General features: G+C 41.0%; 2 protein-coding genes across 2 annotated transcripts; one reads left to right on the plus strand and one right to left on the minus strand.

Annotated features, from left to right (window-relative positions):
• Positions 1-246: 246 nt before the first annotated feature.
• LOC134099637 (uncharacterized) lies at positions 247-9,392 on the plus strand. The gene is made up of 4 exons (XM_062552578.1): positions 247-364; positions 6,465-7,672; positions 7,852-9,129; positions 9,237-9,392. Exons 2-4 carry the CDS (start codon positions 6,474-6,476, stop codon positions 9,346-9,348), a joined length of 2,589 nt encoding a protein of 862 aa, XP_062408562.1. The 5' UTR covers positions 247-364; positions 6,465-6,473; the 3' UTR covers positions 9,349-9,392.
• A 96-nt stretch (positions 9,393-9,488) lies between these two features.
• On the minus strand, positions 9,489-13,245 carry psmd8 (proteasome 26S subunit, non-ATPase 8). The gene is made up of 7 exons (XM_062552579.1): positions 13,096-13,245; positions 12,290-12,362; positions 12,053-12,155; positions 11,714-11,879; positions 11,512-11,612; positions 10,968-11,079; positions 9,489-10,497 (listed from the first exon to the last, which is right to left on the minus strand). The coding sequence occupies exons 1-7, from the start codon at positions 13,204-13,206 to the stop codon at positions 10,360-10,362; spliced, it is 804 nt and encodes a 267-aa protein (XP_062408563.1). The 5' UTR covers positions 13,207-13,245; the 3' UTR covers positions 9,489-10,359.
• Between the last annotated feature and the right edge of the window lie 1,920 nt (positions 13,246-15,165).

The following is a 15,165-nucleotide window of genomic DNA, read 5'->3' on the forward strand; positions in this document are numbered from 1 at the left end:
ATCTCTAGAAATTCTAGACTACAATACTGTCCACCAAAGTTTGTTTTCAGGATGTTGCTGTAGTAAAGTAAGCTAGGCTAGCCTAACTATTCAACTTCTCCACGGCTAGGGTTAAATAGGCAAAGGCCTACAGCAGAGACAAGTGCTGAGAGAGAAAAAAAAGATTCTAGAGCGCTCTAGAACCTCTGGTTGAAAGACCTGTATGTTTTGATTCAATTTGTTTGTTTCTTTGAATAACAACGTACGACACATTAGACAGATTAAACTATCAAGCGAGGGTTGTAAAAGTTATAATCCTTGACGTGCAGCCTTGGCCAACAAGAAGGTTTACTGGATCTGCTGTGATGTGTCCGTGATTAGCGAGGTAGGTTAGTCCGTTAGTCCGATATGCTACTGTAGAGTTGCAGATGCAACATTAACGTTACAAATAAGCCTACTACGTTTAGGCTACATGCTTAGTGGAAGCTAATCCGATTAGCATCTCGAATTTAGGATAATTTAGCTAATTTTAATTTAGGTTACCTGCGTGTGATAACGATATTAGGCTAGATGACTATGACATTTTTCAAAGAATTTTGCAAAGCATTAGCAGACGATTTGTTAACTTACTATAATGATATACTGTATAATCCAGTACCTGACCTGTAGACCCATTCGCAATTTGGTGTTAGGGGACTTTCTTATTATCTAGACATGAAAAATCACAGACGTGCTCCTCCGCCACGAATTAATGGTCAAATCAAATATGGCCATTACGCGGGTGATACTGATATTGACCTCAAAAGGTCATGGTCCAGGTCATTTTCCTAGGCTGAAGCAAGACCTTGGCCATAATTTGGTCATTATTAGGAATAAAAACAAGTCTAATTCTACTAAATCTTAGGCTACATTTAACATTCATTGCTAATATATATTAGGATCATGTAGGCAAATGTATGTCAACATCATAACTGTATTAAGATTTTTTTTTTGCTGTATACTTAATCATTTTTACTGTATTTTTTTCCAGAATATTATTTTTGAATTATAAGAAGACTATGATTATGATTATAGACATCCCCTTTGAACTTTTTAATTGGATGTTACAATGCAATAAGCAGTAGGCCTACAATAATGCAATACAATAATATAAAATAGAACAATTGGGTGCAAATAAAACTATGTAGCAAATTACACCATACCAAATTAACTAAAAGTGCACCTGTGTACATGCATATTAGTGGGATGGGTTGCTACAGGATGATTTTTCCATTTTTCCATGGCAGAATACGGTGCATGTACCACATCCACATCAACGATTCCATCCTTCCCTGCACACTTACATACTGTGAGCAGACGTGTGGTAAGGGCTTCAGACATTTTGATGGCAGGAGTGTGCCAAAGTGCTCCGTCCACCCATGTTCCATTGGGTCTAGTCTTGCTTTGGGGTCCTTGGCTGTTGCAAGGAAGTGGCATGCCGTATGAACCAGAATAGGCCTACTGGTGTACATGTCCCTGAAGCCATCAAAATGCATCTTGCTCTGTCAAGGTGTCTGCTTCTCCCAAGTTGGCTAAGTATTGGACTGGGTCAGAAGCCATAGCAGCATGATTAGTCCCCACCTTGCTCATACAGTCGATGATCCAAGACGAGAGACTGCTTGATGGAGTGGAAGCATTCGCTGCCTCTCACCAGTGCCATACTGCTGCCAGATCTCCCTCATTCCGAACTCTTGGAAGTATGGGCAGTAGTGGAGAAGCAATGCAAAGGTGTCTGTGTCACTGGAGATTACAACAACTCTCGTGCACTGCTTTACACGAACAGCCCACTCAACATGCACCAGCAACCGGGCATCAGCCTTCTAAATCCAGTTCAAGAGGTCTGGGATCTCTTCGCTACCACCTGTCTTCGCTGGTAGCACCTCATCATCAATGACAACAGAGTTGACAATGACAGTAGCATGGCCACCGGCTCGATTGCACACTATATCCTGAGCTGATCGCTGGAGATTCCGCTTGTTCTCCCCAGACGCCCAGAACTTGTCAAGTTACTGAGGGATGGGTGTGGTCAACAGCCTGCTTGGTGAGCAGATTGTGCAGTAGAACATGCATATTGACTGTCACTGAGTATGGATTCTGCTGCTCTAGCACGAAGTCCAGCAGCTTTGAAAACATTTCGTTGACTTTGGTTGACTGCGAGTACTGCTCAGTGTATATTGGAGATGGCATTCTTTCTATTTCAAAGTGTGGTTGTTGGTGAGAAAGTTGAAGATATCAGTGATCATCCCAATCTCATGGAACAAGAGCTCAAACTCTGGTACAGCATTTGCATTGTGTGTGGCTCTTACAGAACACTTTGACACTTGCTGGATGGTCTGCTCAACCTTCATGTCACCACTCACAGCACAGAACAGGCCAGGGCAATCCTGTACAACCCACTGGCCTATAGAGAAGTTCCAGTAGAGCTCAGGATGTGTAAACACCTTAATTTGTTCAAGATACCATGAGTCATGACTAAGGTCATGCAAAGATTGGTATACTGTAGAATCCTCTATAGTAGCCATGTGTAGGTTCCAGTTTCCTTCTCTTTCGGAGACTACAGCATTTTTGATGACTGCCACCAATTCCAGCCAAACTCCAAAGAATTGCCAGAGCTCTGACTTCGCTTCCCACTCCCTCTCGAACTCCAGAAAGTCCTGATTCAACTTCTGCACTTGTTCAATCAAGGCCTCAAACTGCTCTGTGCAGCGTTGATTTGCTAGTACTGGATGTTCTGCTTTGTTCTTGTGTTGCCAGAACATCTCCCACTGGAGCAACCTGATCACATCCTCCAGAATCAGAATCCTAGTGAGAGCCTGGACATAATGACATTTAACCGACTCACACCCCAACCTTGGAAATCTTTTCAATTTGACTACATTTGATCAAATACAACTGTTTACTTACTGTATTTTCTATGAACTATCTAGTGCACAGTATAAGGGCAGATTGTACATTTGAGTTAGTTTGCATGTCTTTTTGAGATTAATTAGAATAGGAAAATGACCATGACCATGACTTTTTCAGGTCAAAATCACCCAATATGGTCATAACAATATCAGCAATCAATTCCACATACCATAATAAGCCTAAACTGATGAATTACATACATTCAGAAACAAAAAAGTTGGATTTTCATCACAGCCAATAATGGCCCTATTTGATTTGACCATTAAGTAATTTGTGGCACTATGGCGGATAAGCACCCCTGTGATTTACCATGTCTAGGGACCTACTAACTCTAAATTGAGAAAAACACCAAATTGCGAACAGGTCTACAGGCCTGGTCCAGGGTTAATCTACCCTACGCGGTTGCACGTGTTCTCGTAAATGAACCTTAAACCTTATCTCATAACTCTCCTTTAATGTCAAGATTGCATAGCCTAGGGTGGACAAATGAGACAACACAGCTTCCGGAAATTCTAACTAGGGTTGGGTAGTAACATTAATGGATGTAATCTTTATTGCGTAATCAGATTACAAAAATCAGCAACTTATCAATCCATATTACAATAAAAATGTGTAATCAGATTAAAGTTACATTGTTGGCATTATGTGATTACACTGTGTCATGCAAGCAACAAGCAGCCCATTCATTTTGCCAATTAGTTTGCCTAATTTCTTGGCAAGAAAAAGGTTCAAATCTAAACACAAGATGGAGGAGACGTCAACCGATAGGCTGTTCCAGTCTGGGGAAAACGCATCCAGTAGCCTACTTGGTAATATCTCCAAGGAGGCTAATGAACACATCTGAATTAAAGACTGTGGAAAATAAGAATATTTAGGCCTATATCGTGTGCAGGTTGTGTAAAAAGTAATTCTAAAGTAATCAGATTATGTTAAGATTACATATTTTGGGTAATCCTATAAATTGCATTACTCATTACAAAATTTTCCATGTAATCTATATTCAGTAATGGACTACATTTTAAAGTAATCTGACCCAAACCTAGTCCCTAGTAATGTTACCACAAACTTCTTCCAACATTTGGTAAAGCTGGTCCTATACAAATCTTCAGTCAGGTAGGCTAGGTCCAATCGATGATACTTGTGTAAATGCAGAGAAAGAATACAGGCTGTATTGCCGATAATTGCCTTGACTCGTATATGAATTTGATATCCCATTCTTAATCCTAGGTTTTAATATGACGTTGGTCCACCCTTTGCAGCTATAACAGCTTCAACTCTTCCGGGAGGGCTTTCCACAAGATTTAAGAGTGTGTTAATGGGATTTTTGACCTTTCTTTCAGAAGCATATTTGTCAGGTCACACACTGATGTTGGACGAGAAGACTGGCTCTCATTCATCTCAAAGGTGTTCTACTGGGTGAAGGTCAGGACTCTGTGTAGGCCAGTCAAGTTCATCCACACCAAACTCTCTCATCCATGTCTTTGTGGACCTTGCTTTGTGCAATGGTGCACAGTCATCTTGGAACAGGTGGCCATCCCCAAACTGTACAAAGTTGGGAGCATGGAATTGTCCAAAATCGCTTGTTTCCTTTCACTGACTAAGGGGCCTAGCCTAGATAGATAGATAGATAGATAGATACTTTATTGATCCCCAAGGGGAAATTCAAGGTCCCAGCAGCTTAAGACACCACACACAACATACAGTACAATGTAAACACTGTAAACAGGAAAAATAGCCTAGTTCGGGATGGCCCCATCTTGTTCCAACATGACTGTGCACCAGTGCACAAAGCAAGGTCTTTAAAGACATGAGACAGTTTGGTGTGGATGAACTTGACCTTGCCTGCTCAGAGAGAGTTTTGACCTCAACCCAACAGAACACCTTTGGGATGAATTAGAGCCAAAAACTGAGAGCCAGTCTCCTCGTCCAACATCAGTGTGTGACCTCACAAATGCACTGGAAGAATGGTCGAAAATTCCCATGAACCTTGTGGAAAGCCTTCCCAGCAGAGTTGAAGCTGTTATAGCAAAGAGTGGACCAACGTCATAATAAACCCTATGGATTAAGAATGGCATGTCACTTTAAGTTTAAGTTCATATGCGAGTCAAGGCAAGTGATCCAATACTTTTGGCAATATAGTGAAAATAATGCTATAACTCAGCTCTTGGATTACCATGATACACATGATTTACATTACAAGTTGAGTATAGCCTAACAAGCTAGACCCACATCAACATGTCATGTAGGGTCTAGAAACTCACCATAGCAGGGCTCAATCAGAGGGGTGGGATAAACAATTGTCTTTCAAATTCAAATCCCTCTCCACGCAATAGGATAGCGCTAAATGAATCATCTTCTTGATTTCAAGTAGCAGGATGCTAAATGGTTGTAACTTCTGGTCGCAGGTCAGTTGTCATTATGTTAAGCCTGCCTACCGACCCGGTCAAAATTTCATTTCTCCAGCTCCCGAGTTGCTAGACTACCCCGACTAGCCGCTAGGGGCGTCTAGATTTCTAGGCTAGATAGAGTAACGAAAGAAGAAAGAAAAGTTTGCATAATTAAATGCTTTTGTATTATTATTATTATTTAATTCTACTATCTAATCCCCTTTTTGACAACTGAAATAACAGTTTTATATATCGGTTATCAGCCTCCTTTTTTCTTAATAATTAATATCGGTATCGGCCCTGAAAAAAACATATCGGTTGATCCCTAGGGCCAATCTGGTGGTCTGCTGGCATTTTTTTCATTGGTTTTCCAGTGGTCCACTGACAGGTTGCAACAAACACACCACTTTTTTGCCAATTGTGGACCAAACACTTTTTTTTTAAATCCAGAATGACTGATTCTTTTTATTATTGTGTTGCATGTTCCAAATGTAAAGCACTTTAAGCTGCACTCTGTGTATGAAAGGTGTTATACAAATAAAGATAGCTATTATTATTATCATCATTTAGTTATATTTCTTCCATCATTTTAGTGATTTATTTTTTATTCTTAACTAGTTAAAGTAAAGGTGAGCGAAAGTAAAGAATCACTGGCGGCAAGCCACTGGTGGTGAGATCATGTGAGCACATCTCGGCACATCTGAGTGCTAACAGCGCACCTATCTTCCCCACTTTGTATGGGACCCAGGAACATTAAAAAATGTAAAAAGGGTCCTACGTTCCCCTCTTTTCCCAAAAAGGGTCCTATGCTCCCCGGTATTTATTGCGACCGGGGAACATAGAACCCTTTTGGGGAAAACCATGGAAGATAGGACCCGGGTAACATAGGGATGACCCGAAAAGAACACGTAGGCACTAAACATGAGCCAATGGATTGACAAAATTGAAAATGTTTAGCCTAACTGTTCAAATATAGGCCCTAGGTAACAATGTTGAAGAGAAGCCATATTTGCAACAATCCTCCATTCGCTCTACAGCCTGTACCCTGTTAGTATAAACTAAACTTGTGCCAAAACACAGATAAAAAATAAATAATGAAAGAATTTAGCAGTGCTCACTACTTGAATGTGAACATGTCTTTTCTCTTCTCAGAGCACCAAAATGGGAAACAATCACTCAGAACAGGAGCAACAAAGCAAGGGAAACCCAGAGACCAAACAAGAGAGTGTGCCAAAGAAGAAAGATACAGATGTATGGAGTAGCTTTCGAAATAAGACCAAGGCCCCTACACTGTCTCCACCAACCGCTTTTAAGCCTGTGCCTCCAAACCTTTTCAAGGGAATTCCTCATGATTTCACATCTGCCGTTGGCACATCAACATTCTACACAAAGCAGTTACTAGTGGAGACTCCACATGAAGACAAAATACCTGTGGACTCTAGTCCAGCAGTGTCCACATTTTCACCCCAAGCAACTTTTACACCAAACCCAGTTAGGGTACCAAAGGAGCCAAGCGCTTACAATATTTCCTGGAACCGCCCTGAAGTTAAAAGCCCAGTTCCAACCCACATTTCTTCATTTGTCTTCCCATCAGTATCAGACAACACTCCTATGAAATCAGATCTTCCTAAATCAGATTCTTTGAAATCAGTTCCTCCGAAATCAGAACCACGGAAATCAGATCCTTCGAAACCAGTTCCTCTGAAATCAGTTCCTCTGAAACCAGATCCTCCGAAATCAGATCCTCAGAAATCAGAACCACGGAAATCAGATCCTCCGAAACCAGTTCCTCTGAAATCAGTTCCTCTGAAACCAGATCCTCCAAAATCAGATCCTACGAAATCAGATCCACCGAAATCAGATCCACCGAAATCAGATCCTCCGAAACCAGTTCCTCTGAAATCAGATCTTCCTAAATCAGATCCTACAAAATCAATTCCTCCGCAAGCAGTTCCTCAGAACATCGCTTTAGCATCTCCTACAAGACCTGTTGCTCTTTCATCTCCATGGCAAAGTAATCCCCCCCAAATCCCTAAGGAGGTCTGGCCTGAACCCCCAACACCTGTGAAACCGGCCTCGACTCCAGAAACTGTCTTAAGGGAGGCTATAGCCAGCATCTCTCAGGATGTTCCAGTGCCTTTCCTTTTTACTGCATCCACCCCGGAAAAAACACAAGGTCCTCCAAGATCTGAAGTAGCAGCGGTAGACCATAACATTACTTCAGCGGAAATAAGTGAAGAATCCTCCCTGTGCTCTGATAACACTGTGGTCAACAACACAGAGAGTGAAAATGATGACAACGTGAACAGTCAAACATCTTTTGTGATTTCTGAACAAACCCATGCAGAAATTATGTCCAGGTGAGTGCTTCATAGTGGATGGCTCACTCTAGATTGTGCTGAACTATCTTTTCTCTAGACTTCCTTTGGTCATGCATGCATCAGTATCCGAGCCTTGTCTGGAAAGCTTGTAACTAGATGTGTAAAATACATTTTTGTACATGCTACAATAAATAACATTAGACATTTTGTTTCTACAGACTTGCATATGTGGAAAACCAAAAGTGTCTTCCTGAATCACCAGTCACTCAAAAGCAGGCAGTGGTGCAACGAGCCTTAAATGGAGTCTCTTATGCAGAGGCAGTTAAAAAGTCTCAACCAAAGATCAACGTTGCCCGACGTGAAGCCAGAGTGAAATTGTTGAAGAAATTGAGGTTATCTAAATATGGTGGAAAAGAGACAGAAACACAAACAGATGACAACTCTGCTGAAGAAGGTAGCACTGTCCCTCAACAAACATGCGACATCTCCTCTACCGATCTACTTCCACTAAAAGGTGCACCAGACCAGAGAGTTACACCAAAAAACAAAGCAGCTACTGAGCAGACAACACATCTCAACCAAAATGAAAAATCTGCCATCTCCTCTAACATGATCAAACTGGAAAAAGTCCCCTCCCTGGATAATGCAACTAAAAAGCTAGAACAGAAGACAGACAATGCACCATTAAAGAATACCAAACCAGACCCCAATTTGAACCAAAATCCACCGACAATACCAAAAAGAAATCAATCTGTAAGAGCGACAAATCCCGCCCTGAGAACCGGTACACCAAAGACTGTACTTTGTCAAGAGCACAATGTAAATTCGGCTCCAACCACAGATCTAACAGACGAAGCACAAATGAGAGACATTCTGAAGGCCATACGTGGTTCACCTTGTCAAATCAGTCAAACAGAGCTAAAAGCTGCTCTGCAAGCTGCAGGTGTCCCAACTTTACTGCAAGACAGAGTAACCCAGCTGAGGGTTTCCGCTCAAATATCCAGAACTGAGAGAGGAAAGGTGAAGGAAGGTTTTAAATGTGTGCCTTCGCAAGTCAAACCTAAATCAGGCCCCAAGCAAGTTCCTGCTTCCACTGAAACTCCACAAGAACATTTAGACTGTTCTGCTGCAAATGTCGATCACAGTGAACTTTTAAGTTCACTGATCATCACTCCATATAGGCCAGCCTTATCTTCTGTTTCTAATTCCAATTGTTTGTCCACAACAGACATATTAAATGCCAGATGTGACAAACAAAGTGCAGCAACAATTGAAATTAAACACTTGTCTCCAAAATCCAAAATGACCAAAAAAGAAGATACAAATACAGAAAATGAAGAAAAGATGCAGGGCCCAAAACCCTCAACACCATCTCCACAGCCTCTCCCACGGCCTGAAGGTCGTTGGCACCCTTTCACCACAGATCGGTCATGTGTGCAGAGGGTTCGCTGTCAGCACCGGGGGAATGGCAAGCTGCCCAAGAATGTAATGCAATGGTAAGGCAACAAACCTTTCTCACACAACTTTCCTTGTCTTCTTAAGCTTTAATGGGGAATTTCAATTTTTTAAAAAGTGACAAGACTCTAATTGTTATTATCTTTAGGTTGAATGTAAGTCGGAACTACCTGTGTGAGCCCTCATGGGTCACCACAGCATCACTGGCTGCTTCAATTGCTCTGAGTGTACGACTGGATAGGGAGGATTCCCGTCAGTAAACCAACAAGACAATAAAAAATGACATGTTTGTAAAAACGTAGAATGTTTCTTGCAAAGTAATTATGCGTCTTCGGTCAACAAAAGCAGAACAGTTGAGTCATTAACAATAATAATAATAATAAAAAAAAACAGTCAAATCTGGACAAAAAAGTTTTATTATGAACGGGCACAACCTGTGACCACTGAAGAAATAAAAATGTGCATTTCTCAGATCAATAGCTGTACAAACCATGAAAGGGACTAAGAATTTATCAATTCAGAAAAAAAAAAAAAACACAAACTTTCACAGCAAATCTCTGCCAGTTGCTAGGAAACAAGGCAAGGGCATTGGAATGGAGTGATTCTGCAAACACTCCAGAGCAAAATCTGAAACTAAAATAACTTTTAAGTTTGTGTTTGTAATGTTTGAACCTGAAAATCATATGAATCATATATATCTGCCCTGTGCAATGCACAAAACATTTCCAGATTAAAGTGATCACAATTAAACACACACCTGTAAGAGTGGCTGCAACAGAACAAGTTTAAAGTGGTGAGAGACTTTTTTCCTTTCCATGATTTACCATTGCAGATTATACATTATATTGTGACTATTTGCATGGGAAGAAGTATGAAGATTTGCAAGTTATTTGGCTTGTTTTAATTATGCATGTTGGCTGTCAAAGAGTAAAATCAAGGGCTACTGTGACAAACTTTATTTATCTTGTAACCTAGTACATGGACATATACACAATCAAACAGACTTCCAGATTTAATACTGCAACACACTAGGCAGGCACAAGTGTGTAAAAGAAAAGTATGTGAATTAGCCTTAAGACAGACCTTGTACTGCAGCATAAACTAGCTATCTGTTGATGTATACATATCCTGCCCGGTAGATCCATGTCTGTTTATCTCCAAAGGGTAAAGGCATGTCCAAGTTTGAATGTACATCTGCCTACCTGTACGTCTAGCTTTTGTGTATGGGTGTGTGCGCACATAAGGAGGGAATGTCTGCATGCAACTTTGAATTACACAATCATTTCCAGCTGCCGTGCATACTCAATGACCTGCTGGGCTAGTTCTGTTGATGGAATCGTCGCTTCCTCTGTTTTTTGCTGCTGGGAGCTGAAAGAGTAGTATCCATCAGGACTCTGAGTCCAACCCCTCTGTAAGACAAAGAAAAGGGGCAAGGGGAAAAGTGGGCTATTACGACAGTGAACAGCAATGTATGATCTGTACTGTGTGATTTTTTTAAATCCCTACATATATAAACAATTAGCCCATTTAGCAAGATGTTGCCACAGAGTAACTCAACTTCCCCGAGAAGAAACAGGAAAGGGGTGCGGACAGTGGCGTTGACCTAAGTGCGGTACTTTCGAAATTCAAATACGTAGACCCCATTATTCTCAATATAATCCCACACACCAGCAAAGGCGGCGGCAGAGTTTGGCACTGGTGTGCGGGGTTGTATTGAGAATAATGTCGTCCAAGCAATCGAATGTCGAAAGTGGAGTTCACCGCACTCATGTTGGTGCCAGTGTCCGCAGCGCTGAATACATTTTGCCCTGCCAATTAAGAAATCATTCACATCAACGAAGCCTGGGCACTGAAATTTGTTAATGCACGACCAACTAACCTTCTTCGCGTACTCGGTCATCTTCTTAGGTGATGAGAAGAACAGTACTCTTGTGGCCTCGTTGAACTGTATTTGTTCATAAGCCTTCTCTATGCAGCCAGCTATCTCATCACTACCAGAAACAAAGCAGTGGAGTTAGTCCCATGTGCTCTTCCATCACATGCAAATGAATGACATAAGGAAGCGATCACACCAATAAGTGGTTAGAAGCAGAAGAGGAAGCTTTCCAATTGTCTGGTATGGTTAAGCAGCCTATTGGGTGACACTAAGTGCTTCACTAGCAAGCTGGGTGTGGCACAATGACAAGTTGAGATTGGATTAATTTTCTGTTGAAATGTAAAGCTCATTCATGCTACTTTTGACAAATGTTAGGCATCTTGGTCCTGATCAAAACAATTAAATACCAACATGGCAAGAGGACTGAAATGTACAAAGGAGCAAATACAGAATGTTGTTTCATTACTTAAATTGCTTTGTGGACCACAGTATGATGGCTGCCTTAGTCACCGGTATAAAGGGTTCTTTTTTAATATTCTCATCTCACCGGATAGTGTCGAGCAGAATGTCAATGAAGAATGTATAACTCTCTGCAGGGATATTTCCTTTGGCAAGAAAGACCTTATTGTAACTTCCCTCCATCAAGTACTACAAATAAACACAAAGTCATTGTCAGCATCACATTGCTTCATTCACTTATTTGGACAGACATGCAAAAAGGCAAAGTTGCCTCTTCAATGCAAAATCACCTGCTCAAGAGAAACAGGATGTCGGATGTATACATTGCTCTGAATGTCTTTAGCGCTCAGTCTCTCCAACTCTGTGTGAAACTCAGACACACGATTCTGAGAGAGCAAGAAGAGCAAGTTCAGACCCAGTAGCTGGTGCATGTAGGCTGACTCTGGCAATTCATCCCTGTGAAAAGCAGATACAGAGGTTAACATTTATGGGCCCTTGAATTAGAAAATGGCAAAAAAACATACTAAAAATAATAGGATACATATGTGGATATATCCATTGAAATAGTTGGGTTCCTGTGACCGCATATGTTATACTTTCAAATACAACAAACAAAATGGTGAAATTACTTGTAGTCAAAATAGTAGCACTTGAGTTGTGCCATGTATCGCTCAAAGGAGGGGATATCCTTTTTCAGAATACTCCACAATGCTCCAATCTCCAGCACATCTCCTGCAATAAATAATCAGTTTGTTTAGAGGCATATGACACAAGCACTGGAAGTGTCTACAAGGCGCAAAAAAATTAACTTGGAAAATACAGAATTTCACCCAAAAAGGCAAATACACAAGGATAGGCAAACTCACGCGCAAGAATAAGCTGCTGTTTGGTGAGCTTTGTCCCTGAGGTCGGGAGGAAATTCAACTCCAAAAGAGAGACCTGTGAAAACACAAGGCAGGCTACTAAGATACTAAGAAGTATGTAGCAGCACTTTCAAATTATTAGCTAGGTACACAGAAATTCAGGAGTGGAGCGTTCAACGTGTACTATAATGTGCTAAATTGGTTATTATGGTTACATTTACTTATTGCAGATGCAGTTCAAAGCGAACTTGCCAACCAAATTAATGTTTATATGCAAGCCTAACATTAACATTACATGATATGAAAGTAGGACCATTCTTTCGCTAGCAGCACAAGGAAATTGTTTTAAAAGTCGGCTGTTTAAGAACTTTAACAAAGCTGATCACAAATCCACTGTGACTGTTCTCGCCGACTTTGTTTTCAATAAGACAGGCTAACTATTGTGGAACAGTAACGTTAGCTAGCTAATGTAATTAGCGGCATCATGTTAGCAACCTGGCATCCGCCAACTGTTGTTAACGGTGTAAGGCCTTCACAAGCAAGTGGTCATAAGCAACAATGACTAATACACGTGCTTAAAATCCTGTCCGCAAATTTCGGTTAAATTACATAGATTCTTTTTTCTGTCTTCCGGATGTACCAAACATGACTTGTTACTTTAGCTAGCCGACTAGCAGGTTCTATGATCATAGCTAACGTTAGCTAGCAACACTGACAGTGGCCATGTCATTCTGAGACCGTTCCTGACTAAATAACTCAGTTTGGCTTTGTTTTCGTGACAATAGAATAGACACCAGTTAAATTCTTACCTTGAGTTTACTCAGGATTTCACCACACTTACTCAAGTTAGGATTTTTTTTATTCCATTCAGTTTTTAATGTTTCATAAAGCCCTGCTGTTTCTTTCAACACAGACGCCATGGTGATTCTGCAAAATGCGCGACACCGGTTGGACAAATTACGGGAGGCATCCGTCTACACAACACGACACGCCCACTTCCTTTACGTCACTACAGGATGTAGAGCATCTTTGGGATATGTAGGCCAAAGCCATAGACTGTATATAGTTCTATATACAGTCTATGGCCAAAGCCTACAAGAAGGCAATCAAATCAGATTTTAACTGGGAGGGTGTTAGATGACAGTAGTAGAAGTAGGCCTATGTTTTTTTTAAAGAAAAAGCAGAAGAGACATTCAAACTTGTTAATTTACTTGTGTTTTTTTTTTATTATTAGCTTTGGTTTCAGGTCATCTCTCAGGGCATTAAATTAGCCTACAAACCTGCTACAAACCCAATTGAAAAGGACTCTATGGATGGCTACATGTCCGACTAAAAGCTTTGATGAAATGATGTGTGTATTATTTCTGTTAATCTTAACATCTATAGCTTACTTACAAACTCAAAATCATTCATGTAGGCTTCTGAAAGTTTCTTGGTGATATCCTTTTAAAAATATTTAGGCCTACCATTCAGTGTTTTAATTTTGACATCTATCCCATGAGATAAGCTTCTCCTTATTTCTCTGTTTTTACAAATGCTTGCTTATTCTCATTCTGAATTGTTGCCAATAGGTAAAGTTTTGATGTAAATGATAAATAAGTAGATAGGCCTATTACTTTGTTGCAAATTACTGTTGCAGCCATAGACAAAAAAAACACAGAATCATCAAGGTTAGACTGCAGCATTCTATGAAAGTCATGAATCTAAGCCACATAGACTCTCAGACTTCTGCTGCTCCATGTCTGGTTTTTGTTTGGAATGTCTCCGTGCCAAACTACAAAGTAAATGGGTTCAATGGAACCAGGCTCCACACAAAATCAAGATTCTGATAATGACAAAGTGGTAAGCCTATAGCCTAGCCTACATGATTCAGATTCAATCTCAAATCTCAGTTACAACTTGTTTTGTTTTTAACCACCAGGGGACGCACTTGAACTATTTCTGAATGTATTTATTTTTTTCCAGGCTGTATTACGGAAGGTTTTGAGGTGAGGAATTCCCCATGTAGCCACTGTTACGTACATGGAGAATCCTGTAAATCTGGACTTGGTGTGAGGATATCCCACATAGAGGGTGGTGTTCTCGTGTAGGACTTCAAGCCTTGTGGTGTAGTTCCACTGTATATGTTTCCTGGCACCGAAATGACCGTTGCCATGCAGACCAAACAGGAGAGCAGAAAAAATAGGATCAACGACAGCAGAGGTTCATGGAGAAGGGCATAGACATCCCCTCCCTAAGGAGTAAAGCAAGAGTCTGGCACTCTGGTCATGCTGAAAACAAAGTTTAATCATGTGATATAGCTGAATTATGAAACACTAACAGGGTTCATTGGTATTAGGCTATTCAAACTACAGAAGCTCCCTCTCTCTTCCATTCTCTCTCTCTTTCACATACACACACACACACACACACACACACACACACACACACACACACACACACACACACACACACACACACACACACACACATGCATGCATGCACGCACACACACTCTCTCTCTCTCCCTCTCTCCAACACGGACACTCACATGTAAAGACCTGTGAGGCTGGAACTTGAGCTCTCAGAAAAAAGTCCAAATAGGGAACATTTCAGTTTTTCATGGAGATTCACTGTTTAAATGCCTATGCCTGAGTAGAGAGCAACTTAGTAGACCTTCTGAATTGAGATATTAATAACTCTCGGCCCAGCCCACCACATTCTTGGTGTGTTAGTCACACTGTAAACCAAAGAGTGCAGAGGAATGGGCCTTTTGCCATGTTTCTTTCCAAGGAGGAGTATATGCATGAGATCCCACCCCCTGCCAGCCCCCCCCCCCCCCCCCCCCCCCCCAGAATGGTACCTCTCTCTCTCGTTCCCACTCACACACAGACATATAC

The sequence above is a fragment of the Sardina pilchardus genome, chromosome 13 (genome assembly GCF_963854185.1).
Source record: "Sardina pilchardus chromosome 13, fSarPil1.1, whole genome shotgun sequence".
NCBI lineage: Eukaryota > Metazoa > Chordata > Actinopteri > Clupeiformes > Clupeidae > Sardina > Sardina pilchardus.